At 36.8% G+C, this 26,691-nt stretch overlaps 2 protein-coding genes across 3 annotated transcripts; one reads left to right on the forward strand and one right to left on the reverse strand.

Annotated features, from left to right (window-relative positions):
- Positions 1–1,839: 1,839 nt before the first annotated feature.
- LOC115971661 (tRNA modification GTPase MnmE) lies at positions 1,840–7,918 on the forward strand. Of its 2 annotated transcripts, XM_031091665.1 has the most exons (9): positions 1,840–2,332; positions 2,764–2,902; positions 4,892–5,013; positions 5,139–5,342; positions 5,775–5,834; positions 6,507–6,645; positions 6,898–7,016; positions 7,180–7,404; positions 7,532–7,918. In XM_031091665.1, exons 1-9 carry the CDS (start codon positions 1,868–1,870, stop codon positions 7,724–7,726), a joined length of 1,668 nt encoding a protein of 555 aa, XP_030947525.1. In that variant the 5' UTR covers positions 1,840–1,867; the 3' UTR covers positions 7,727–7,918. The 2 variants fall into 2 exon arrangements, with proteins under 2 accessions (XP_030947525.1, XP_030947526.1); XM_031091666.1 differs by lacking the exon at positions 7,180–7,404.
- Positions 7,919–10,971: 3,053 nt separating this feature from the next.
- LOC115971341 (acetyl-CoA carboxylase 1-like) lies at positions 10,972–26,357 on the reverse strand. The gene is made up of 32 exons (XM_031091206.1): positions 25,949–26,357; positions 24,630–25,014; positions 24,024–24,230; positions 23,784–23,945; positions 23,482–23,574; positions 23,295–23,390; positions 22,916–23,089; positions 21,917–22,010; positions 21,630–21,817; positions 21,492–21,542; positions 21,372–21,411; positions 20,763–20,887; positions 20,557–20,673; positions 20,390–20,464; positions 20,239–20,295; positions 20,024–20,128; positions 19,072–19,158; positions 18,788–18,979; positions 18,527–18,715; positions 18,204–18,314; positions 18,028–18,114; positions 17,760–17,936; positions 16,929–17,006; positions 16,711–16,833; positions 16,199–16,468; positions 15,771–16,111; positions 15,128–15,365; positions 14,662–15,014; positions 14,353–14,566; positions 13,419–13,595; positions 11,141–13,294; positions 10,972–11,043 (listed from the first exon to the last, which is right to left on the reverse strand). Exons 2-32 carry the CDS (start codon positions 25,002–25,004, stop codon positions 10,987–10,989), a joined length of 6,807 nt encoding a protein of 2,268 aa, XP_030947066.1. The 5' UTR covers positions 25,005–25,014; positions 25,949–26,357; the 3' UTR covers positions 10,972–10,986.
- Positions 26,358–26,691: the final 334 nt, after the last annotated feature.

Consider the following 26,691-nt stretch of genomic DNA (forward strand, 5'->3'; position numbering starts at 1 on the left):
TAAACAAGAGATAAAGGTTTGGTATGAGTTCGAATCAGCATCATTAATTAGTCAATAGCAATTGTTGTGTTATTCCTATTTGTGAGCTTATATGAATTATTTTTTTGCTGAGCTTGTATGAAATTATGTCACTGGGAGGAATAATAACTAACATGGAATATTTATTGGTTATAGGGAAAAATTAATGGATGGCAAGAGGACATTGGTTTAAAAAAAAAAAAAATTAACTTTTTTTTAAGAAAAGAAAAGAAAAAAAACTGATTTTTTGACAATTTTTTACATTTTTCATAAAAGTGATATCAAAATTTTGATAAAATTGTTAATTAACAAATGTCTTAAGGATACCCGTTAATAAGACCATTTGTTATAAAGTTGTATTGTTAATTACTAATTTTGCCTCCTTCTTCTGAATCTTTATATATATCTCGTCTCCTTAACATAGAAAAAGAAAAACGGAGCTACTGACCTACTGTATATGTATTGCTAACACGAAACAAGTGATCATGGCAAATTGTTGTTTCACTCCATTAATGATGTACATTAGTTTACACAATGTCAACATTTTGCAAAGCTAGATATACACATTTTTTTGTTAAGTGTCCATATTCTACATTGTATGTGTACGCTCAATGTGAATTAGGTAGTGTGCAATAATTCATGCTCCCAAAATCATATCTAGTGTTTGGCTGCTGGCACAGTAGCTAGGATCTAAGCCTTGATTTTAAGCATGTTTGGAACCGAGGAAGATATAGAAAAAGAAGAGAGGGGATAGGGTATATTAAAATTTAGTACATTCTAGTCATCTTTCATTCTTCTCTTCTCTACTTCTCTTTCATCTCCCTTCCATCAAAATATAATGAGGTGACACTATTATGTTGGTATAGTTCAAAGATTATTATCTTTTATAGCCTAAAACCACTAATCTTCTAATCAAATTAAGGACCAATGCATCAATCCATCTAGGAGGGCATTTATTATAGTCCCACACTAACATGTTAGTTAGCCTAATGGTAAGAGTTTGGGCCAACATGCCCTAGGGCTCACCTGCACGTTGTTCATCTAACTCATACTACGACGTGAGTAAGGTTTTGGTTTGAAAGCAGTTATAGTGCAACTATGTCACGGTCGTCCTCTCTAACCATTAGAGGTGTCCACAAGTCGGTCCGGGTCGGGTTTATGCCCAACCCGAGACCGACCCAATAGAATCGGGTTGAGAAAATCCTGATCCGCCGCCAACCGGCGAGGGAGTCGGATCGACGCGGTCGGTTTTGCGCCGGAAACACGGTCGGTTCGGTCGGAACCATGCACGGTGAAAAATTCAGTCAAAATAGTTTATTTCAGGCGAAAAAACGCCAAATCTGGTGGAGATCTAATCGGATCTGGTGAGATCTAGCTAGATCTAGTGAGATTTCACTAGATTTGGATTAAATATCATTAGCTTTATTTGATAAGTCGCCGAAATATGAAATTTTGTTGCCAAGATCTGAAAATTTGAAGCCGGAATCTGGAAAATCTCGCCGGATTCTGGAAATTTCTGTCGGATTCTGGAAATTTTTTGCTGGAAATTCTTAGTACATTGGTCGGATCGGGTTTTTCAAGTTTTGGGGAGGAAAACCGAGATCGACCTGTCGGAGTCGGTTTTTGGAACAAATGACCCGCAGTCAACCGGTGACTTGATCGGGTCGGATCCAGTTGGAACCTTCGGGTGGGTCGGGTCGTCAGATTGGATGGACAGCCCTACTAACCATATTTTAATTACCAAAAATATATATCCGTATCCGACAATGACCCGACCCATTGGGGAAAACACCCATCCTATTTCATAGTATATAGGACCAGGCTTGGGTGACTAGACCCAACAGTGGCAATGGCTATTCTGCCTTCACTACGCAATCTGATCATCAGCCACTCCTTATGGTTGAGACCAGCTCCACCACCACTACCAGCCATAGCTTTACTGTTATCCCACCTCTCTCCCAAATCCCTCTCTCTCTCTACTCTCTCTCCCAAAACCCCAACTAAACCCCACGCTTCACACAACACGCTGGTTCTGACCAAAGACCACCGCTTCAGTGAGCATGAACAACCGGTCCATAGCCAGAACCAGAACAGTACCATTGCGGCCATTGTTACTTCATTGGGTGGTCCTCCTGGTGCTGTTGGAATCGTGCGGCTATCGGGTCCCTCTGCGGTTTCTATTGTATCCCGTGTGTTCCGACCCATCAAAAACAACGACAAGAAGAAGAGCTTCGGTTCCTCTTCGTGGCGACCCATTAGCCATGTCGTCCAGTACGGTGTCGTTTTGGACCCTCATGCCAATGTCCTCGACGAGGTTCTCTTCTTCTTCTTCTTCTTTTTTATCAATAACACATACTATACTAGTGTTGTCCATTGTTTTTGTTTGTTTGTACCAGCAAATTTATTAGAAACTCAGCTAAAGAATTTAATTTGTTAACTTTTTTCGCTAATTATGAGTGCTTCAACCTTTGCTTTGTTCCAACTTATTACTTATGGAAATGAAAATGTCAGATAGCTAAATGGGTGTGTTTGAATTTTCTGTGTGCGTTTCAAACTTGCTACTTTTTTTTGTTCTGGTATGATTTTTTTTTTTTTTTTTTTTTTTTTTTTTTTTAACTAGATAGTTGGAAACACTAGGATGTTGCCAATTGAGCTGCAAGGCTCTTGACTTGTTCTGGTATAATTTTAATGTGTCTTGGGTTGTGTATTTAAGTACTTATTTGTGACTTCCTGCCTTTTTTTAAGGTTATAGCAATACCCATGTTGGCTCCAAGATCTTATACTCGTGAAGACGTGGTTGAACTTCAATGTCATGGGAGCGAAGTGTGTCTGCGCCGAGTGTTGAGAGCTTGTCTAGAAGCTGGAGCTAGGCTTGCAGACCCAGGTCAGTTTTCTGCATTCCTTTTTGTTTTTTGGTTATGTTTTTACTCTTTAAAAGTAGATTGGCAAATTGGTATGTAAGGAAAATTGATTAACTGGAGAGAAGGTGGTCACATGTAAATGTTGCTTAATATTGAGACTGCCATGAGATATCTTATTTTTCGAAGGAGACTTGGATATAGTTTTGACGAATGGACCAAGTACTGACCTTTGTGCATGGCCTACTGACCTTTGTGCATGGCCTCTTGACTGCAGCAAAGCTTATGAGCATTGGACCTTGGAACTTATTTTTCTTAGGTTATCAATCTGTGCTTCATAGTGGGCTTTAATATGTAATTACTTTAAGCTAAATCAAGGTTTCAAATCATTTCTATAATTATGGACTATTTTTTTCATGTATTATGTCCATCAGATTGTGAATATTTGATACATTTTTCAAATACAATTGGGAATTTGTATAAGAGCTGCTAGTCATGATTGTTCATAGGTGACAGGCTTCCTTCTTACTTCAGTTTGCTTCTTTCTGGTTTCACTCTTGATGAGATTTCCACTTGTTGTTAGATATTTGTTTAGTAGAAGAAAAATTGGATTTTGAACTAATTGAATATGAGGTGACTTCAACTGAAGACTCAGTAGTTTTGGAGTTGTGGCTGTGGTGGGGATTCTTTTGTTGATATGTCAGTTAATCAGTAGGTGGAAAAAACTTCATCTGAAATACGCATTAGGAAAATGATCTCAGAATTGAAAAGCACCCCCCAAAAAAAAAAAAAAAAAAAAAAATTCTTTTACTCCTAAAATAAGTTCATATAATTGACCCACACAAATGATATTGGAACCTATATTATACTTCATAACATATGGCTCCTAACTTACCAATTTAGAGCTCAAGCATTTAATGAATATATATCCAAATGATTGAACATATATATTTGAACATCAGACATTGACATAGAATAGTATAGATTTAGCGAAATCTGACTACGTGTGCATGTAGTGGGTTTAGAGTTAGGAGAGCTTGTGGATCTAAGGTTTAGCATTGTAGAAGGCAAATTAATGGGTGGTTTGATGAGTTTTTTCTGGCAATTTTAGGGTTTTAGTAAGAAGAATGGCTTGATTTAGGGGTGGAAGGAAGAATTAAAAGAGAGAAATTTATGATGTTCAGGAGCTGTATGTATAGTACCCATGAATAGTACCATGAGAAAGACAAGAAGAAATAGATAGGAGAAAGCGAGAAAAGAACACATGAAGGTCAATGTTCCTCAATACTCAAAACACTCAATAATTTTTATTAATTAACTCCACTTCTTTGAGTACTAAAACACACTTATATAGACCCTAAATTCAATTTTTACTGATAGAACTAGGACTCTTACTTTGAGTAGTAAACCAAATCTTAATTGAATTGAAACAAAGTTTACACATAAAGACCCATAAATTAAAATAAAACTTGCTTATTGATCAAATAAAACCCAAGGCCCACAACTACAACCTACAATCAACAATTCCAGAATTATGAAAATACCCTTGACTCTAGAAAGACCAAATAAAACATAAAATAAATTACTAAAAACCTAAATAACTACCTTGGGCTCTTATTCTTAGACTTTTCCTTAATCTGAAGCTTCCAAAGATGATGCTTTCTCTCTTTTTCTCTAATCACACTATGGTTGCATCAACATGCGTTTTTGAATGTTGAATTTGAGTTGTACCCCAGCACAGTGGGTACAGGCTGAAGAGCCATCTGAATGTCTGGCTAAGAGTTGTGGGCCTTAACTTGAGCTTACATGCACACAAAGTAAAGTTGACATAGAAACACTTAAATGCAATCATGTTAACGCTCTCACCCGTCCACACACAGATACACATGGACCTTTCCTTTGCACTTGGTAACCTCTTCACTGTAGCCAAGCTTACTGCTAGCCTATTGGCTAGATTCAAGTTTCCTAGTCCCCACCTCTGATGTAACAATTTAGTAGGTGTTTTTCTCTTTTAGGAGAATTTACTCTTCGTGCCTTCCTAAATGGCCGCTTAGACCTCTCCCAAGCAGAAAATGTTGGAAAGCTGATTTCAGCAAAGTCTGTGGCTGCTGCAGATGCTGCACTGGCAGGAATTCAGGTATGTCCTCTTTTCAGGACTCAGTTTTCATTGGCCTTTTTTTCTCATGAGTATTTGTAGCATTTTGTTTTAAGTTACCAGCAAATGCTGATTAGCAGACTGAAATATCATGTTTCCTTTGACAGGGAGGCTTTTCTTCTCTGGTTAAATCACTAAGAACACAGTGCATCGAGTTGCTTACTGAAATTGAAGCTCGCTTAGATTTCGATGATGAGATGCCACCAATAGATCTGAACCTAATCATGACTAAAATACATGCCATGTCACAGGATGTTGAGAATGCATTGGAGACAGCCAATTATGACAAGCTTCTGCAATCTGGATTACAGGTAAAATCTGGATTGCTATATCTACACACAGACACAATTGTCAAGCAACTGTACAATATTAGCCATATATTTGTTATTATGCTGCTAAACAACTGTATAATATTTCTAATTCTTGTGATTCTACAATGCCTATGCATCTATATTCCTAATCACTGATATTAGATCCAATATAATGTGCACAAAATCATGATCAATAAGTTGTTTTATCTAACTATGCTACATCATAACAGTTGCCTCCAAATGAGTGTTTTGATAGGCTTAATTTGCTTATTAGGCTAAACCAGTTTTCCCCAATTTTAGAAAATAAGCTACAGAAACTAGCTTATCCAAACCAACATTTGATATTTAGATGGTTGTATAAGGGGCTATGCATTTGGGATTTGTCTTTCTTGCAAGCTTTTGATGGTGATGTTCTGATTCAAATTCTTGCAGATAGCAATTGTTGGCCGTCCAAATGTTGGGAAATCAAGCCTTCTTAATGCTTGGAGCAAAGTATGTTGCAACCATTTGTATTTGGCATCAAATTTCACCTGAATGTTTATTTGCTTTGTCAATATGTGAGGAAGTTATTCAACATCCATATCTAGTGTCAATTTATTGCTGCTATGTCTGTTTTTGCTTATTATATTTTTTTCAGATCCTCTAGTTCAATTAATTTGCAAATAGTAGTGTTCTGGAGAGGTACATTGGCTGCTCTATAGTCTTAATAGAGATGCCCTGTATATTGGCATCAAAGGACTCTCTCTCTCTCTCTCTCGGTCTGAGCATTGGACTACACAGTTATATAATGATGTGGAACTATCATTCCCTTGAGTTGCTTATAATATGGCTACCCAGAAAAATTGTAGACATGCATCCCTATACTCATGAAATTAATTTCGGGGAGATTATCCTTGGGTCGCTTATAAAATGGCTAATATCCAGCAAATCATAGACACGGATCCTTATGAAATTAATTTGGGGGTGACTATCACTTACCATTATTTTGATAGTAGAAACAGGATATGAATTGTGAAAAACAAGCCAAAAAAATTGATATGTCCAATATATATGAAGATTTTGTTCAACTTTTATGTGTCTTCAATTTGTTCTTTGTTTTTATCTTTGCATTGGAGCAAGAGCATGCGAACTTATTGAGTACCATGTTTTAATTTTAGCGTGCAGAGTGAGAGAGCAATAGTTACAGAAATTGCTGGAACCACTCGGGATGTGGTTGAAGCAAGTGTCACAGTTCGTGGTATTCCTGTGACCCTTCTTGATACAGCAGGCATTAGGGAGACTGATGACATCGTGGAGAAGATTGGTAAGGCTTCCTGCCTTGTGTAACTTCAAATGAAATTTAATTCTCCTTAAGTTCACTTTTAAGATAAGAGTAGTTGGTCTGGAGAGACCATATATTCAAGTGTTGCAACTACATTTTGATGATTTGAATATTTTCTGGTTCTGGTGTTATTTAATTAATAATGGAGCTTTGGACAATCCATGGAAAGTGAAGTAATTGATTATGTTTTACAATAGATTTTTGATGAGTTCATTTTATATTTTTATTAAACAGGTGTGGAGAGATCTGAAGCAGTTGCTATGGGGGCTGATGTAATTATCCTGACAGTAAGTGCTATTGATGGGTGGACTTCAGAAGACACAAAACTTCTTGATAGGATTCATTCTAATAAGGTATTACCACCTTCTGTCTCTTGCAATTTTACAAGTCAAGTTAGTCACTTGTCCATTGTAGTTAATAGTTCAAATTTATGCTGGTCTTTCCATTTTGTTGTCAGGCCTAATTATTCAACTTGTGTCAGATTTACAATGTCAGTTATTTCTTTTTAAACCGCAGAAAACAATTGGATCCTCCTCCCCAGTAATTCTTGTAGTTAACAAAATAGATTGTGCTCCATCTGCTCAAACCGAATGGGTTGATAGGGATGGCAATTCTTTCAGCAAGCATGTTTTTACATGTGCTGTTACTGGCGAAGGAATTCAGGATTTGGAGACAGCAATACTAGAAATTGTGGGTCTCAACAGGATTCCTTCAGGGGGGCGCAGATGGACTGTGAACCAGGTTGGCTACCTATTTATGAGAACTCAAACCCTAACCCTGCACGCAATGATAGCCTATTGAGTTTGATTCAATACGTGGTATTGTGTTAATTCTGATTCATTTATGTGATCCTATTGTAACTTGTCAGAGGCAATGCGAGCAGCTTGTTCGAACCAAGGAAGCTCTTTCAAGGTTGAAATCATCAATAGAGGAGGAACTGCCTCTTGACTTTTGGACGATTGATTTGAGAGATGCTGCTTTGGCCCTTGGGCAGATAAGTGGAGAAGATATCTCAGAAGAGGTTTTGTCAAACATATTTGGCAAGTTCTGTATTGGTAAATAATATTGTTCCCAATATCTGAAACATGATGTAAAGTGCAAAATTTTGCTTTTGTTTTGGTTTGTTTTTCCCTTTTCTATTCTTATTCTAAAATACTTGTGGCTGATACCAGCAATATGAGCATCATGCTATAGGAGGCTCAAGTATAAGAGATGATTTAATGAAATATACGTTTCTGCATTTTTTAAAGGTAAAGTTCTCAGTATTTAAAAGTTTTAACCAAAGAAGACTTTTCATATAAGATAAATTGACAATTATTATTTGAATAGCATCAGCATCCAATCACACAAATTGATTTGGGGGTGATTATCACTTACCAGTAAAAATAGCACTTTTAGTTGAGAAAGACTGAAAGAGGGACCCCTGAACAGCACACACACAAACTCTACTAGCTTATTCTTGTAATCTGTCTTCTAGTTTAAAATAAGCCTCAATTGTAGCGGGTTTCATTTCATCACATTAATGCAAGTAAGTTTATTGCCAGTACTTTCAGTTTTCTTCTAATACTTTAGTATTCTATTTAACTAAGCTTTGATTGGTTCAATATAAGCTTCAGTCTACTATGTTATTATCGATTTTGTTATTTTAGTTACACATTTAGTTACTAAAATAATTTCGTTACTTTCAAATTATGTCCAAATTACGATTACATCATCACACCTTGGCTTAAGTCCTCTTCATTGAAATGATACCAAATCCTCAAACCTTAAACGCCCCATTGAGGAAACTTTACAGTCGAACTAATTACAAACACTAACCTCAAGTTAAAATTTCCCCATCAACCAAACATTAATGGTCTGTTTGGATTGAGAGGGGAGGGAAGGGGAGTAAAGTAGAGTTGACTAAAAATATACTAATTTTGGGCTAATTCTTCACTACTCTACTCTACTCTCCTTCCTTCCTCTCAATTCAAACAGATCATAAAGGATTATTTGATGAAGTCTTTTGGTAATATAATATATTGGAGGCTTGCAATTGAGATGGTCTTTACTAAGTTTGAAATCTATATTTTTTTTAATAAATTTGGATTTAGAATAGATACTCTTAACCCAAATCTATCTTTTATTAAGTTAGTAGACCGAAATGGAGTGAAGTGACAGAATGGACCGAACTAGACCGAATGGACTGAAATGGGCTAAAATGGACCGAACTAGACCTAATATTAAATTGGATTGAATAGACCGAAATAGACACAAATAAATAAATTAATTAATTAATTAAAAAAAAAAAAAACGTAATAACAATAAATGCTATGCTTCAGCTTATAAAAATTATATAGATTAATGGAGGTTTGAGAAAGAAATAGATGTAACATTCCATGCATGAACTAAATTAATAAATATATATTATCTTTTTTTCTTTCTATATATAGATTGCATCTCACCAAATTGTAAATATCAAGAAAAAAAAAATAAAGATAATACTTTTATATATATGACCAAGAAATGACTAAATAGAAATGGTTCATTATACCCTAACAGGGTTCAAATTCCCCCATTCCCAATTATCAAATTATCAAAAAATGAATTACACCTAATAATATGCGTCTTGTTTTTTCTTTTCTACTTATCATAAACTTAATTCTCCAATTAATAGGATTTTGGCCCAATCATTAATTTTTATTTTTAATTTTGATAACAAGGCACAATCATTAATTACAAGAGAATGGTCCATACTCCATTATGAAAGAGTAAGACCATCATAGTGATATGCAAATAAAAAAAAAGTGAGTGCCAACACCACTGGCCAGAGTTGGTACAGCTATTAGTAATGACAAAAGAAAATTTGGATGTTCGAGACTAACAATGAAACGGCTTTACCGCTAGCTAAAATCCAACTCATAACATACAAAGAGAAACACTTTAAATTTGATTCATCTTTAAGAAAGAGTTGTAGATTGCTCAAAGCAAAATGTGTTTCAAGAGCAGGAGAGAACTAACCAGGGAAGAATTGAAGGAGAAAGAGAAGAGAAAGAAAGAAAAGCAAAAGGAGAGAGAGGAAGGAAGAGGAAAGGAAGGCCAAAGAGAAGGAGAAAAGAAAAATAGAAGAAAGTGAGAGGAAGGAAAAGGAAGAGAGAAAGAGGAAAGAAGAGAAAGAAAATGAAAAGAAGAAACAAGCACAAGAGAAGATGAAGCGTAAAAAAGACGAGGAAAAGAAGAAACTTGAAGAACATAAGAGAAAGGAAAGAGAGAAGAAAGAAAATTTGAAGCGCAAGGTGAAGAACAAAGGTCTAAAAGAACAAGTTTCAATAGTTCTTTTGAAGTTTTTTTTTAATATTATTTTTAATATATAAAAAATTTATAAAGATGGATTTTTGTTTGACAAGGCATATTCATGTGTTGAGAGAGGTTATGTATCCATTTAGACTAAAGAGAGTGTTATGGTTCACAGATGTTGTTTATTTGGCATGACCAATATTGTGGCTAGAATTTGTGAATCCATTTTTGTTTTTTTCATTTTCAATTTTGAACACGAGTCATGTCAAGTTCAATGACAATATTGGATCCAAATCAAACCCTATGTTAAATTATCTAGAAATAACTAGCATATGTAAAGTTCTTCAATCCCCCCCCCCCCCCACTTCATTTTCTAAGAAAATAGAATGGTAGATAAAAAAGTGAGATCAATAGTGATTGCAAATAAAAACTAATAATAACTTGCCAACTCAACTATTGTGAAAAATGTGGTAAAATTTTTTGCCTGTAACATTGCTCTTCAACATATATAACAAGATGAGCAAGGGAAATAAGATATCTTATTAGTTATTAGTGTCGTCATGAATTTTCTTTTATTATTATTTTCCAATAGATAAAGAGTCCTCATGAATTCGCATTCACTTATAGAGTGAATTAGCAATTTCAGAGATAATAATTACATAATTATTTAAATATAAGCTAAGTTAGATCAGTCATGAAGGGCACCAATGATACTGAACCTACAAAAGCTGGTCCTCTAACTGTCGAAATATATTGGCTACATTCTACTACAAAAGAATAGCAAAATTTACACTATGTGCAGACCAATGAAACTGGTACCTATAGTTCCTCCTCCACCTTCAATTTATGGTGAAGTTCCATATAACCAACAAAATCGTTAACCTATAGGGTAGGATAGTAGCAGTTGGATTTTAACAATTAGTAAAGGCTGATAATCAACATACATCAAGCTATCAAGATGTTACTGGGATTCAAGAAGCAATGGCACCAGCAATTGCAAGACCACAATCACTTGTAAAGCACTTTTTTTCATTTTTCTTTTTTCTTTTAACCAAGCACCTTGCGAAGTTCTTCAATTAAATGTGCACGACTTGTTGGCTCCACCTGCAATGATTTCAAATAATCACCCTCAGGTCACAAATTCTTTGATGATATAAACAAAAATGCTTTGGGAACAAGAAATGTTTATTTGATGGCTTACATTGCTTAGAAGGGCAGCAAGTCCTTGAGGTAGGGCTTGCAAATCTGAAATTGAGTCACCAATATTTGTTAATTGAAGCAATACCTTCTGGACCCGTAACTGCTTAAGTTTATCCTCATAATTGCCTGTATCATCCTTCCATCTAAAGAAAGCTTCATCATCTACCCAAGCATCTTCTCTGCCTTTTGCAATAGTAGAGTCCAAAAACCAGTTCTTGATCAAGTCCAATGAGGATTTATGAGACAGTTGGTCACCAGCAGCATTAGTTACAGTCTTGACCAGTGACTCTTCAGCAATTCTCCTACGCAATCTCCTGTAGAAGAAAGAACGAGAGTTTGCCCAGTCCACAACTTCTCTAATAACCTGTTTTGCAGCCATTCTCAGTGAAGTATCATGTAGTTCAGCAAATTTGGTGGCTATCTGGGTGTACACAGGCAAAAGCTGCTTCTCACGGGTTTGTATTTGTTGCTGTAGAGATTCAACCATCCCATGGGCCCTAGTGCTGATCCTGGCTTCCTGAAGTTTTGCCTTCAGATTAATCAGTTGTTGATCAAGCCTACCCATGCACTCCAGCAGCTCCTTTGTTCTAAATTTTATCTCAATCATTCCTTCTGGCTCGAGGACATTACCTTTAGCTGTTCGATCAGCATACATTTCAATGTGGTCTGAATTGATCCGACTGTCTACAACCACCCATGCCCCACCACGAAGCTCACCCATCATTGGAATGTATACAAAAACGGGCTGCTTGTATGTTCTAAGATTCTCAACAATGGTTGATCCAGCCTGAAGGATTCCTTCAAAAAGATCCCTCTGCCCACCTGAAAAGCCTCTCCAGTTGGCAAGAATAAAAAGTGGGAGCTCTTCTCTGTTGAAATCCAACAATGCTTGGGCTGTCTTACTTGCAGAATCAGGAAACCATACCTGTCCAGCCTGAGGGACAACCCTCTCATGTGAATCAAGCTGGCCTGGGTCAGCAGGTATAACTTGCATGACTGTCTGTGTCTCAACAGCAACTATCCCTACAGGGATCCCTCCAAGCTTAGCCCTTCCTGTAACTACTGTTCTTGCCCAGCCTTCTAAAGTCTCAACAAAGCTGTCCTTGTCAAAGATACCTCCCATCCACTTTCCACTACCATCCAAAGCACCAGAAATAGCCGCACGTGGATCACAAGAGTTTTCAGGGAGGTACTCAACAGGCCTTTCTGGAGGATCTGATGGACTCAGAATGGGAAGTGCACCACCTACATGGGGAGGAATATAGCTTAGCCACTTCAAGATAGCTGATATACCTTCAAGATCATCTGAAACTGTTAGATGAACAACCCCATTCGTTGCCATAATTTTGGGTCCACCAAGTTGCATGTGTGAGCTGTATACTTCCCGGCCCAGAAGCTTGTTTAGTGCAGAGAAACCAGTTAGAATTATGGGCTGATCAAGCCTCTGTATGCACCGCATCCCAAGCCGAGCTAGATAAGCACCTATTCCAACAGTTCTGCCAGTCACATATGTTAAGGTAAATGTTTCCTTGTATGCCCTTGAATATGCCCCAGCAATGGCCCCACTTCCAGTTAAGTTCTCAACCCCCAAGCCATCCTCCTTCCCCACAATGGTATCTACAACCCATCTGATTTCCCCGCTGGCCAGCTTTATTTCATGTGCTATTACAGATGATCCAATCCGAGCATAATCCTTGGGGGTTAAATATACATACTGAAAACCACGCTCAGGGCTTGATTCATCAGACCAACCAACTTTAAAGCAGGTTTTGACTTCATCAGCTACCCCAATACGGGCGCCAGAGTTTGCTGCCAAATAAATTAACGGTAGTTTCTTAGTGCAAGCAAGATCAGTTACTGCAAGGAAGAATGCATCCTCTCTTGGGCCAAAAGAACCAGCTTTGAATGTCACATCATTTGCTACAACCAGTATCGTCCTTCCAGAAGGGAACTCAGGGGTAGACATCTCCATGGACCAGGCTACCATGCCAACATCATTGAGGGCAGGTAGACGCTCCACAGGAACAAGAGGAGTACCCCAAGCACCTCTTTGGTCAGCAAATTTGAGTTCTGTGACTCTCAGAACTTTATCCTTTGCTTTCTTAGAACCTGGAAATTGGGATGCCCATGACTGTTCCAAGGCCGTCTCAAATGCCTGCAAGCAACATTTTTCAGGTAAACATTTGATCTGCTTCCTATATCTTTGCAAAATGGGGACGAGAGACAGAGAGAGGACAAAGCTACCAAAATTAGTGTTATATTCATAGCATGGTGCTCACCAGTGGAAAATCATAGCAGTAAGTGGTGCTGCTTCTCCTGGCCAAAAGACGTTTTCGATCAAGAGTTCCCAAAGGCTGATATTGTGCATTCACTGCTACACCATGCAGAGGACCCCAATCAGAGACTGAATGGTAGACCTCTCTGTGTGCGCTGGTATCCTCTAGTTCTCGATATATCTGAATATTGTATCGAACAACAATATAATAACAATTTATGGAAAATCTCACTAAATCTAGATATTTAATTAACACATGAACATTTCTATTACCATTGAATTTACTAAATCTGTAAATATAATATCCCAAATATATGAATGTTACTACATGATATACTATTTTCTGGACTATCAACACTGATGAAGCCAAACTACCCTTGACTACCTTTGTATACACATTAATGTTGTCCTTCCTATTGTAGATCATGCTTTTCATACGGTTCTTAAATTCATCCATAGAATATAAGCAAAATACATTATTGGAATGGATAAGTACTGTCCAATCAGTGTTCAGGAGATTTGGTTTTCATAGAAAGGTATGCTTCTAGCAAATTTTTTGATTATCCTTTCGGCCAAAGGATTTTAACCAGGTCTAACATGACAAACATAACCATTCAGTTGGTCAGGCATCCCCAATATGTTACATTAATCAGATCATACAAACCAACACATGGGATTGTTAAATTCTTACTGCTGATTCCAACCATGGATCTATTTGTCAATTACATCTTTATAAATACTAGATAATGAAATGATCCATAAGAGAAACTTAAGGTCTATGATCAATCTGAGTTTGATCAGTGATGGTAATCACTGATACCTATATGGGTCAGTATCTAGTATGCTTTTGCAATCCAACTTTTACATACTTGGCATTCGAAAAGCATTTCTGGGTGGAAACCTTTTCTTAGAAAACTGTAAATAATATACACACTTACATGTACGGTGCAGGTGTGACCGGTCACATTTGTCACCACAACCCTCCAAGCACCATTTGCTGGTCCAGGAGATGCTATCCAAAGCTTCACTTCCCACTCACAAACTCCTAACCTATGCATTCTTACACCTACAGATGCATGAATTTCATGTGCCAGCTCCTTCAAGATCACCTCCACAGCACTTTCTTCTTGCTCAGCACCTATGTCAACTCCCCTGGCAACAATATCTTAATTGTAAGACCCCAGAAAGGAATTTCACCATCTTATTCTGGAAGAAAAGACAATGAATAGGAAGATAGATATAATTACTTGGGGTAAGGCACAAGATCACTTATTTGCTGCTCGCGTACAATATAAAGGTACATATGGGCATGGTCAGATTTGAGTGTAGCATTGTGTGCATTAAGTTCTAACTCCTCCATTGCAGCCATTAAGGACCTCAAAATACTCCTTGAAGTAAAAGACATAGCCCATTGGCTAAGTGTTGTTTGTGTGTCCAACCGTTGATATGATGTAAGCCCTTCATTTGATGTAGACTGTCTTACAAATGTTCTGAGGAACATTCTTTGGATTGGTAGTGGCTTGTCCACAACAGAGTACAAATGCCATTGACGGTCCCGGGATGGGGTATACTGTATATTTTCATAGCCTTTAAGCTTGTCCTGGATCAAATCAGAAGTTGATAATTTATCAGACAAAAGTCCATGGGGAATTTATGTGTTTTCTTTTTCAATTTTTAACTATATACAGAGGGCTGAACCAGATATTTACTAACCAATTCAAGGTAAATGGATAGAGGTGGCTCCAGGTGACGCAATAGAGGCTCTTCCTCGTAATATAACTTTTCTGCTGACCAGTGGAAGGAGTGCCTCATAGGGGCTCGCCCTTCATCCCTCTGTATGATACAGCTTATTACCCCAACACCTGCAGTTCGTAGGCTAGAGCCTACTTCTTTCTCTTTAAGTATTTTGGCTAACTTGTTAATTCTCTCTTGAGCCTGATCTTCATCACCACTGTAAAGCATCAAGAGATAATTCTAGTTCAGAAGGGACACTTTTATATCAAAAGGTTCTAATCACCAGACTGAAAGTCTGAAACTTTGTCTATCTGGCACATGTTTGACATGAAGAAAGAATAAAGGGGCATGAAGAAGAAGAAAAAAAAAATAGAAGAGAGGGCGAAAAACCTCTCAGCCATTGCTTGTTATTCAGGATAGGGCAGTCAAGTGGTCTAAATTATACATGAATTCAATTCAAAGTCAATAAGGTATTATCAGATTTTGAACAAATATGCAGCAATGCTATTGCTAGCCCATTAATCCTAAATGAACTTTCAGTACCTACATGATACATAAATATATTACCATTTACATTTTAAGGTAACAGATTTTAGTGCAAGTACAAAGGGCGTTACACTACCTATCCTGAAGTAAACTCATCTGATTGTTGATGCCCACCAATGCAATATGCATCATATTACCAAAGTTAGCAGGTTCTACTGATCCATTTGGAGCTGCTTCATTAAGGTTATGGGTTGTTTCCTTCAGTGCAGCATCAATAATTGATGGAAGAAATTGGAGTGATTTGATAATAACCATGGCCCCCCATTTTCGCTCTCTATGTTTCTCAACCAGTGGTTGCTCAGACATTAGATCCTCAGTCCCATTCTTTCTCGCAATGTGCTCCTCTAAAAACTCCCACGAAGCAATAAGACCAGATCTGTGCCACTGCATCCTTACACTCCCCTTTACAAGATAGGGCTGATAACAGATAAACAAAGAGTTAATCGAGAAAATCATTGAAAAAAAATGAAAATAAGTTCACAGTTACAAGAGCTTAAATCATACCTGGTACAGCCTACGAACATAAGTCTCCACAACCCGCCTTTGAAGGGTGTGATCACCGTGATCAAATAGACCTACAAGGGCATCTTCAACTGCCAAAGGAGCACTCACAAGATCCTCCATTCTTTCATTAATGGCACTTTTCCTTTTGGGAGTATCCATATTTTCACCATCCTCGGTAAACATCTCTAATTCAGAAAGACTTCTAGCTATGCTGGAACGAAGTTCACTCAGTTTGGTTTGTTCCAGCAGTTGACTTGCCTTTAGTGCCAACTGCATAAACAAGGGTATAAGGACTCTGCTTAAATGTTAAAAAATAAACTACTCTGGTAAATGGAAAAAAACAATTATCACTGCAAAATGTCGTAAGGGAAGATCAACCAACAAGAGAAAACAATAATCCTCTCCCCATGGGAGAGTAAAAAGTGATTCTTTACATTCTAAAATGGTTGAGCATAGACAAATACATCTTAAAGTTAATTGTTTATGCTTGAATAACTCTATGAAAGCCCAACCTCAGAATAATTTGTATGGTTTAGCGCAGAGAACCGGATTAGTGTATCCCTGTATGCAGCAGGATTAGGGTAAACAAGTTGTTCCATTAGTCGTAGTATCAGCTTGTTTTTAATCCTGACACCCTGCAAGCAAACAAAAACATGTGGTACAATTACAAATAATGTTATGGAAAATCAAAATACAAGGGCAAGACAGCCGAGCATGTTATAATTAGTACCTGATGAGAAAGCACAATGTCCACAACCTTCAAAAGATCTTTCTTGTATTGAAGTCGAAGACGTTCAATTACATCAGCCTGGACAAGCAATTGTAAATGAAAATTCTAAGTAGCAAATAATGAATAAAAAAAATTCAAATTTGTGGAATCACACCCTAAGTTCCTGACATTTTTGGCTTTGCAAGAATTAATAATTAGTTTAAGGGCTAAAGAACAAGCTTGAAGGTATATGGACTAGACTTCAAGATGAATTTCACTAGTGAGCATCAATCCAAATTCAAAAGGTTTCAAGATAACCAAAAAATTGTTGTGAATTCAAACCAATGTTCAAATTATAAGAGCACAGTGAAAATATACTTATTGATGGAGTTATGAAAGTAGCAAAAGAAGAAGAAGAAGAAGAATAAAGAGTGTACTATAAGAAAAAAGAAATTTGTTGTAGCCATTTCTTATTTTTGGGACAAAGTCTTTGTTGTTAAAAGAGAGTATTATAAATGGTCAATGAGCATATTTTGCTTAATCTAGGAGATATGAAAAGATAAGAAGACAACAATTGAGGAATTTATTTAATATAAGGAAAACCAGAATCCAGTCAGACAATTCAAGTTGGGACATCACAATACGTAAAAGAACAACAAAGGCTCTGGGAGAGCAGACAAAGAATATAATTAGAAGCTTTGAAATTAAAATTCTAATGCTTCAATCAAAGCCGGGAATATTTATAGCAAGCCATATAATATTGGTGTTGGCACTATTAATATGCAGCAAAACATAAGGCATTATCATTTTTAACATTGAAGAACAATTTGTGTTCCATACTGACAAATTTACCTGGATATTGTCACTGAACAATTCTTCAACTGACAAATACTCTTCAAAAAGCGACTGAACAATAACACGGGCATGACTCTCTCTTCCACCCTCGTAAGACTTCACGAGACTCATCAAAGGTTCAACCAGCCTTTCTTGGGCTCCCTTTTCTTTATCAGGACAGGAAGATAGATGGGCCTGCCACAAAGGGCACATAACTTTAGTGTATTACAATTTAAGGAAAAGAACATGAACGTTAATATAAGGAATTTGAAATAGTAAAACTCACTTCCAAAACAGCTCGTAATAATTTGGCAGGGAAATCAACATTCTGGGAGCTTGAAATCCCCTCGAACGCCTTAAATTTTGATTCCAACTGAAAATTTTACATGGGTGAGAGAAAACTATAGTACAGTCACTATGTGAGCATAAAACTGTATAGGAGACCTAAAAGATAGTTATTACCTCAGTCTTGAGATCTTTTGGGAGGCGGGTTGCCAGAACAGCCAAGCATTCTTGCCATTGAAGGAAAGGGAGTTCAGGACTATCAAGGCAATTGAGCAAGTTTTGCACAACCTGAGATAATCAAACCATTTGATAAGACTGGTCTTGAGACAAGTTTAGTATAGATAAGTAGTAGTAACACAGTCTAATAAATGAGATAATAGAATATTCTCATGTGCATGACGCCAAAGCTCAGAACTCAAAACATAAAGGAATGAATTATGGATTCAGAATATTGTTAAAAGCTCTAAATCATGATGGAAACAGGGAAAAATGGTACTTACTTCATCTATGTCGTGCTCATAACCTGCAAGAATCATCAGGGCTGCATTTATACTTGCAGCGCATCTCTGATGAACTTTACCAGAAATTGCAGTTGGAGGCCCCAGGACTGGGAAGCTTCCATGGAAAGGCTCTGCTTTTCTTACAGCTGAAGGATCATCTAGATCAAGCCTAGCTATAAGTTCACCAGCCTACAAAAAAGTGAATTCTTAACTTCTGTCAAAATTGAATATTTCATACTTCTTCTGTTGAACATGATTTACCTGCATAGCTTGACCTTCTGACATTTTGAAGTGGACAAGTCCAGAAGCAGGTGAAAGAAGAGGCATACACATCTTCATAACCTCAACCTCTGCATAAGGTGTGTCAGCATCGATATGACTACCATCCACAACCAGATACCTCAGCAGTTTGCATGGTGTTTCTGCTATTAACTTAGATGGATCATGATCATTCTGGATATAACAAAGAATAATAATTAATCTCACCATGCTTGTAGAAGAGGAAAGAAAAGGTAGGACATGAGGGAAGAAAATATTGGGGGTACCTGAAGTAAGCAAGTCCTTCCATCAATGAGAAGGCGAGTTCCAGCTGCTTCTTCCTCTGCATATATAACATGACTGTTTCCATCCAACTGTAAAAAAGATGGAGCTACCAGTCACACTTCTGAAATGTTGGAAATATGAAATATAATAAAAGACCACTTTAACTGCAAGGCCCACCACGGTAGACCGACCTCCAAACCCATTTATTAGCCTGTAATGAAATAATCTTCCTTCACCACACAAATAATAGAATAAGAGAATAGGTTTTGGCTTAGTAGATTAAGAAAGAAAATTTTTCTCTTTGTCAAGATATGGATGAGTTTAACCCATGAATTGGATGCATAGCATCACTGCAATCTAGACAAGTCTTATCAAGTAAACATAGTACTGTCACATATTGACACAAGAATTGTGGGTTTTTTAATATGGTGCTGCTTCTATCAAGAGGAACCTAGTTAACCATATATAGTAGTCAATCAATTTTAACACATAGAAAGCTGTCTTGCCTAATACTTCTGATGTGATGCACTGATTCATTTTAGAGCTAAGTTCATGTGGTTCATAAAATAGCACCTTCCCAAGTCCAAAAGACATATCCATTTGCAGAAACTGATAAATAAGGGGAACATTCTTTGTGCAAAAGCAACTATAAATGTACATTACAAAGCCAGGTTAAAAGGATCCACACACACACATAAAAAACAGATATATTTGACATAAGACAGACTCACACACACAAATTTACAGACATATATTTGTCAACTTCGAAACAAGTTTATGATGTGTGATTACATTCACAAAATGTCAAAATACTAAGAGTTTGCATATCTTATTGGCTTCCTTTGAGCATGCTCATACATACACAATCTAAATATAAACAGCTACAAGCAAGAGCATAAAGACCCATGTAGCTAGTAGCAATAAATACAAACATGTTCTAAAGAAAAAACTTGCCTGCATCAATAAACCTCCATCACGTAAAGTATGAATCTCTGCTTCAATCTCCGAATCATTCATCCTCAATCTATAGCTTCCTGGTCCCCCCCTAACCATGTCAATCTAGAAACAGATGTCCACCATGTTGGTAAAATATATTAATCATCCCTATGAAACAAAAGTCTACAAAATTATTGACATGATAAAGGATTCCTTTACAATGGTGCATATACCGTATATTTGCTTCCTTCAATGTTCAAGGACGCTTGAGAGTGGACAAGTGACATATGCTGCAACAAGGATCGGCAAAGATAAATACAAATCAGAATTAGTTAACATGACACCAGAATTAGGACCCTTAATAAGTATTATTTATTGCAATACCTTGGGTGGGATTTGCCCCTTCTCAAGATAACCAATGTAATCTGAAACCACAGCTGCACTGCTTGAAGATGCTTTCTGAGTTGGACATAGTAGAAAACATAAGCCATCTTATTCTATGGCATGACACCTCTAGAAACCAGAAAATAAAACAAAATAGTTGTGCTTACAAACAGAGCTCCTCCAACAACGGACAGATACCAAGGAGGCCTTTCTGCTCTAACTCGCATAGCAATTCTACTGTCCAACCAGCCGGTGTGGATTTTATTTTCTCTGTAATCTGAAGCCTGCACAACATTTTTACTACTGTTAGAATGTTTCCTTTATTTTTCTTTTAGGATGGATAGGATGGGTAGTCAATAAGTGAGAAGTTTACATGTAAAAGATCAATTGTATAATCAACATTGGTTCGAATCTCTCCCCGAATTTGAATCTCCTTCAGACCAAGCACCATGTTTGCAATAGCTAGAGCTCTGGACTCCCCAAATGCAAAAACATGTCCTGAGATATGACTCAAGGATTTTAGCAATAGACACTCTTATGACAAAAATAGATACATACATTGGAATACTTATGTACACAATATATCCTATGCTAGAAAGATAGCCACTGTTTAGAATTACAAGTTACAAATAAGTAACACAATTGAATACCTTCATTGAGGATAAAGTTGGTCCATATCTAAATTACAACATTAATGAGTCAATGAACAGCATTAAAAGTTACTGTGGAAACACTCAATCTGCAGGCCTTTCATTAGTCATTAAACAGACTTCAAAGATCTACTGAAGCAACTCAAGGTATGAGGATTTTATATATTTCCCCAACATAGTGGCCTTAAAAGAGAAAAAAATTACTCAAGCAGTGTGGAGGATCAGACACAGAATAATTTAAATTCAACATGAGCCATTTTTTGTTTGTTATATCTTGATTTTAGATAATCAAAATTATCAAATACTCACACCATTCATTAGTTAATACTTACCAAACTGAGAATCTGAGAATTCATGAATTCCTCCTCCAGACTGTAAATCACAATGTCAATCACAATTCAGTCTGAAACTTTGAAGATAAGTCCACACACAATTAGACAATAAAAATTTACCTTAACAGAGAAGTATGCCCACACATTTGGTTTACTTTTAAAACTCAACTCCTGTGCAAAGTGTAAAACTCAATACAGGTTTTTAATATGAGGAAATAAATACTCAAACTGAGACTACCATGAACCTTGGAGGCTAACCTGTACTTTCCCACTTGTAGGCTTAAAACCATCATCTGGGTCCTCACTTGTTACACGCACAGCTACGCAATGACCTTTTGGCCTTGTAGACTCTGCCTTGTCAAAATCAAATGGGGTGGCAAGAGCTGACGTTTTCCTCCAAGCATCATATCCTCCGCCATATTCCTTTCCATAAAATCTCCTTATCTCTAATCAAATAAGTTACATGAACACAGAAGGTGAAAAACTTTAAGTTGATGGTGGAGAAATAAAACTTGAAGAAATTCTGAAATACAGTAAGATCATACCAGGAATCTGCCAGAGAGGGATGCCCATTCCAACTGCAACTTGGGCTGCTGGTAGATTGACTTCAGCAATCCACTCAGTCACAGGGTGCTCCACCTATATCAGGAAAAATTTATAGGACATTAAGCTGTGCTTATTAAGTGAGACATGATAGCATCATCAATGTAGGTTCCCGTGCTTTAAACATCCAGATGAACCTCTTATAAGGATAGCAGGGTGTGTTTAGCATTGCATTAAGAGGGGAGAAAAGGAGCGTTAAGGGGGGCTTAAAGCTCTTTAGCAAAAAATTTCACCCATTTGGCAATTTTGCTAAAGAGCTTTTCTCCCCCCTTAAAGCTGGGGAAAAGAAATCTGGGAATTCCAAGCTTTAGCATTACAACTCTTTTGTACATTGTTCCAACTTTTAATAAAACTAAAGGATGGAAGAAATGCTTATGCATATTTATCAAAATAACACCCGATGCCCACCCATTTTGAGAGCGAGAGAGAGAGACCGTAATAATAACAATTAATATAGGAAAATAATATTAATCAAGTTCAATTATGAGAATAAAAAAACACTTTTATTATGTCTTCTTTTGTCATTTCTCACATCTAAAATTCTTTATCAATTTGGTTACCAAACTGGTGTAACAAATTCAAAGCACTTTATCATTGTAGTTTTTCAATTGCTCCAAATGCAAAAGAGCTTTACAGTTTAAGCTCTTTATCAAAAAAGCTCTACAGCTTAAGGCTTTACTCTCTACAGCAATCCCAAATGGGCACTTAAACCGCTTGCAAGAGGTTATATGGCCTAAATTGTGTTAGCACAAAAAATTATTTTAGTAGATTCTCTTAACTGCCAGAAGGCTCACAATGGTTTTATATCTATTTTGGGTCTATGCATCAGATATCTGTTGCAAAATAGCACTCCATTAAAAAAATTCAAAAGGAGAATATAAAGAATTCATAAGAATGACAGCTAATACACCTGAATTAAGGTTAGAACAAATATCACATACCTGCAAGCGAGGGTTGAGCTCTAAGAAATAGTACTCGCCAGACTCCATACTGTAGAGATACTCAACAGTAGCTGCTCCAACATAGTTTACACATTTCGCTAACCTTCTAGCAGCCTGCTCAAGCTTTTTTACTGTTTGTAGAGGTGCTACAGTAATTGGACCCTCCTCAATAATCTGTTTAACATAGAAGACCAAATTAGATCAATAAGAGAATATACCCAAGATGACACCATGCATTAAAAATTCTTGGAGATAAAAAATATGAAAAAAAGAGAGACAAAGTAACATATATTAATGAATTTGTAATAATAAACACAAGAAAGCCATTTACTTCCGAAAAAGCAATAAATTAAATTTTCCATATAAGAAATGAGCTTACCTTCTGATGCCGCCTTTGAACACTGCAATCACGGCTATGCAAAGCCGCAACATTTCCATACTGATCACATAGTAACTGTACTTCTAAATGCCGGCTCTAATTACAAATCACCGAATGGATGATCAGAATATGATCTAGACTTTAGCAGCTCTGGTCATTTAGATTGAAATTCAGTAGATTATCTAACCTGGGAAGCAAGCTTCATTATGAATATGGGCGAGCCCGGAACTTCACCCTGAACTTGCTTGAATAGTGCCCTAACTTCATCATCATTATGAACCTAGAAAATTCATGCAATGCAAATTACTTCAGTTACATTGTTAAGTAAGGCTTGTAGAGTTAGTACCTTGACATGACAAGTAACTAATTAGTTTTACTTATACCCAATAACTTACATACACTTTGTCAATATAAGGGATAAAATACTGTGAAATATTAGTTATGGAAGATTATATAAGTTGTCTAATTATTATCGTGCATGAAGCAAACCTTTCTTATGCCTTTGCCGCCACCGCCCCAAGATGCCTTGATCATTGCAGGGTAACCTACAACTTGACAACTCGCAATTGCTTCCTCTGTGGTAGAGACACATGCTTCCCTATATATTTCTTCTGGAACTAATTCCAAGCAACTTGCTGCTGAAGTTTTAACCTGGAAGACAGAAATTAGATGTGTAATGACCTTGCAAATAAATAATAGAGCGCAATTTTAAAGAGTACAAAGGTTTACATGTGAGCCACTCCATGGAAGGGTGGGGACTTCTGCTGCTTGAGCAATCAATGATGAACCAATCTTATCTCCCAATGCTGCCATAGATGTAGCTGGAGGCCCAAGAAATATGATTCCCTTTGCAATCAACGCATCTGGCAGCTCAGGGTTCTCAGATGCATGGCCCCAACCAGGCCAAACTGCATCAACACGGGTTATCTCCGCCATCTGGGTATTGAATTACAATTTATAAGGAAAAAATAAAACATCAATATTGATTCATGAATAATTTAATTAACTATAATTATCAAACTGCTGGCCAGGACAATTAAACTATTTCTAAGAAGAAGCTACCCAAAAAAAATCCATTACAACTTCCCAACTACTTGATACAGACCTCATATTTGTTCAACTAATTAGCCTTCTCCAGTGCTATTATATGCTTTTTATCTACATGAAACATCATTATTTCGTGTAAATTAATATTAAAATAAATGAGAGTGATCATATTTCTTCAGCTAGAAAGTGCCTATATTGTTTGTATTTTAGCTTTTTTGTTAAAACTATGGTAGTCATCAACAAAGGGAAAACTCAAAAAATGCACAACACAGGGTTTATGATACATACCTCTACAATAAGTTGGACATTGGCATAGTTATTATTATTGGTCCCACCAGGAACTTCCACAAACTGATCAGCAATTCTAATATGTTCTGCATTGATTCTCATGTCCTCTGGAGTAGCCATGGCTACCAACAGGATTGCTTTCTCTGTGCCAAATGTTTCATAAGCCCATGTTCTAACACTACGTATAAACTTGACAGCTGCCATTCCATTGTTTGCAATTAAAATACTGTGGATCGGTTTCTTTCCTCCAAGAGCATGGCAGAATTCATCAACTACAGATATTGTAGCAGGGTTCCTGATAGAAACCAACCCATTTGCATACCCATTCACACGCCCAACACCAGCCATTGTGGATCTCCTTTGAGATTCAGACATGTTGCCCTGCCTGAGAATATGTAAGCAACAGTTCAGGGGACTGGAAGTGTAAGAATCAAATTGAATTTCTATGAATCACTTCATTCTTCAACAAGGAAAATGCTAAGGCTACTACTAATTTTACTACAAACTGACATGGCAATGAATGTGAATGGTGCCACTTCAACAATATAATAAACAAATGTCTGAATTACTTCTTTGTGATCGGTGTGAGTTTGTAAGACTTACGTAGTAAAATTTTTAGAATCCCTAGCATAAGTCCATCAACAAACTTATGCAGACAAATTTGGAAGAAAAGCTACTCTAATAATCACTAGGCCTTCCATAATTGACTTGTTTCTTCCAGGGAATCAAATTCAAGTGAACAACAAAATCTACCAAAATTTTCTAAATTAAGTCCAATTTAGTAGAAAATATTAACAAAAAAAAAAAAAATACACTAAGTGAGCTAAGGATGCGTTTGGCTGCAAATAATTGGACTAATATTGTGGCATTAGGAACTCTTCCTTTCACCGTTAACCTTTTCCAGTAAACTCAGAATATACATGAGTACACGCAATCCCAAATCCATTGTTCCATTAATTATATATCCAATTCTACTTCTGAGCAAACAAACACACCATAAGGCAAAAGTTCCTCAGATGCAGTATCAAATAAATATCGATTGCAACGAAAAGAGCACCAACCAAATGATAAAAAACGCATTTCTAACAACATAGGACCTCAAAAAGGTAGTAAATATAGATTCCCAAGTCCACACCAACTGACAAAAATTTCATAACCAACTCCAAACTATAATGAAGCGGTTAGCTTTCTCTTCCTGAAACACCAATAACATAGCCAAAAAGAGATAGACCCAATACCCAAATCAGACTTAAAAGATACAATTATAACTACCCAGGAGAGAATTCATAAAGAAGACAAGAAAGAAATGGGCCACAGACCTTGGAAAAATAGGTAACAGCAGCTGAAATTTTTTATAGCTGTGATCAATTAGCTTCAAATTGCTTTCTGGGTATCAAGCATTGCAAATGAAGAAACGGAATTATGAAAAAACAAAGACCCGGAATTATTGGGTTTGTGCATATAAATGTGATCATGCACTAGCAACACAATGAATTGCAGAGAGACAGAGACAGAGACAGAGAGAAATAGAGAGAGAGAGAGAGGTTGGTTTGGTTTCTGGACCGGAGTTGAGACCTTAAAGGACTAAATTAGCTTTAATGAGAGCTGCACGTGGTATCTGCCACTGCCACACCACTCTCGTTTATAGTTGTAGTAGTTCCCAGCTACCCCCTCCTCTTCTCTCAAATCATGCGGGTCCAAAACCATAAACGACTCAAACGGGTCATTTTCCCTCTCTCTCTCTCTCTCTCTTAAAACTAATTTTTGGGTTAACCAATAGAATACATGAAAGAAACCAAATTCTTTTTTACATCGACAAAAAAAAAAAAAAAACCCACACATTACATCATATGAATGAATCAATTTTCTAAGAAGTTGGTCTTGACTGTGGGTTGGGTGGTGTAGTCGACCAACCCTTCCTCCTATTATTAGATGAGTCACATTTCAAGCCCCTACTCCTCATACTCTTCCTACTTTTTTTTCTTTTTCTTCTTCTAAAAGCGATGGTTTAGATTTTTATTTTTATTTTTAAGTTATAACTAGTATCTTCTTTGAGTTCTCG

This window comes from Quercus lobata, chromosome 12 (assembly GCF_001633185.2).
Source record: "Quercus lobata isolate SW786 chromosome 12, ValleyOak3.0 Primary Assembly, whole genome shotgun sequence".
NCBI classification, from domain to species: Eukaryota; Viridiplantae; Streptophyta; class Magnoliopsida; order Fagales; family Fagaceae; genus Quercus; species Quercus lobata.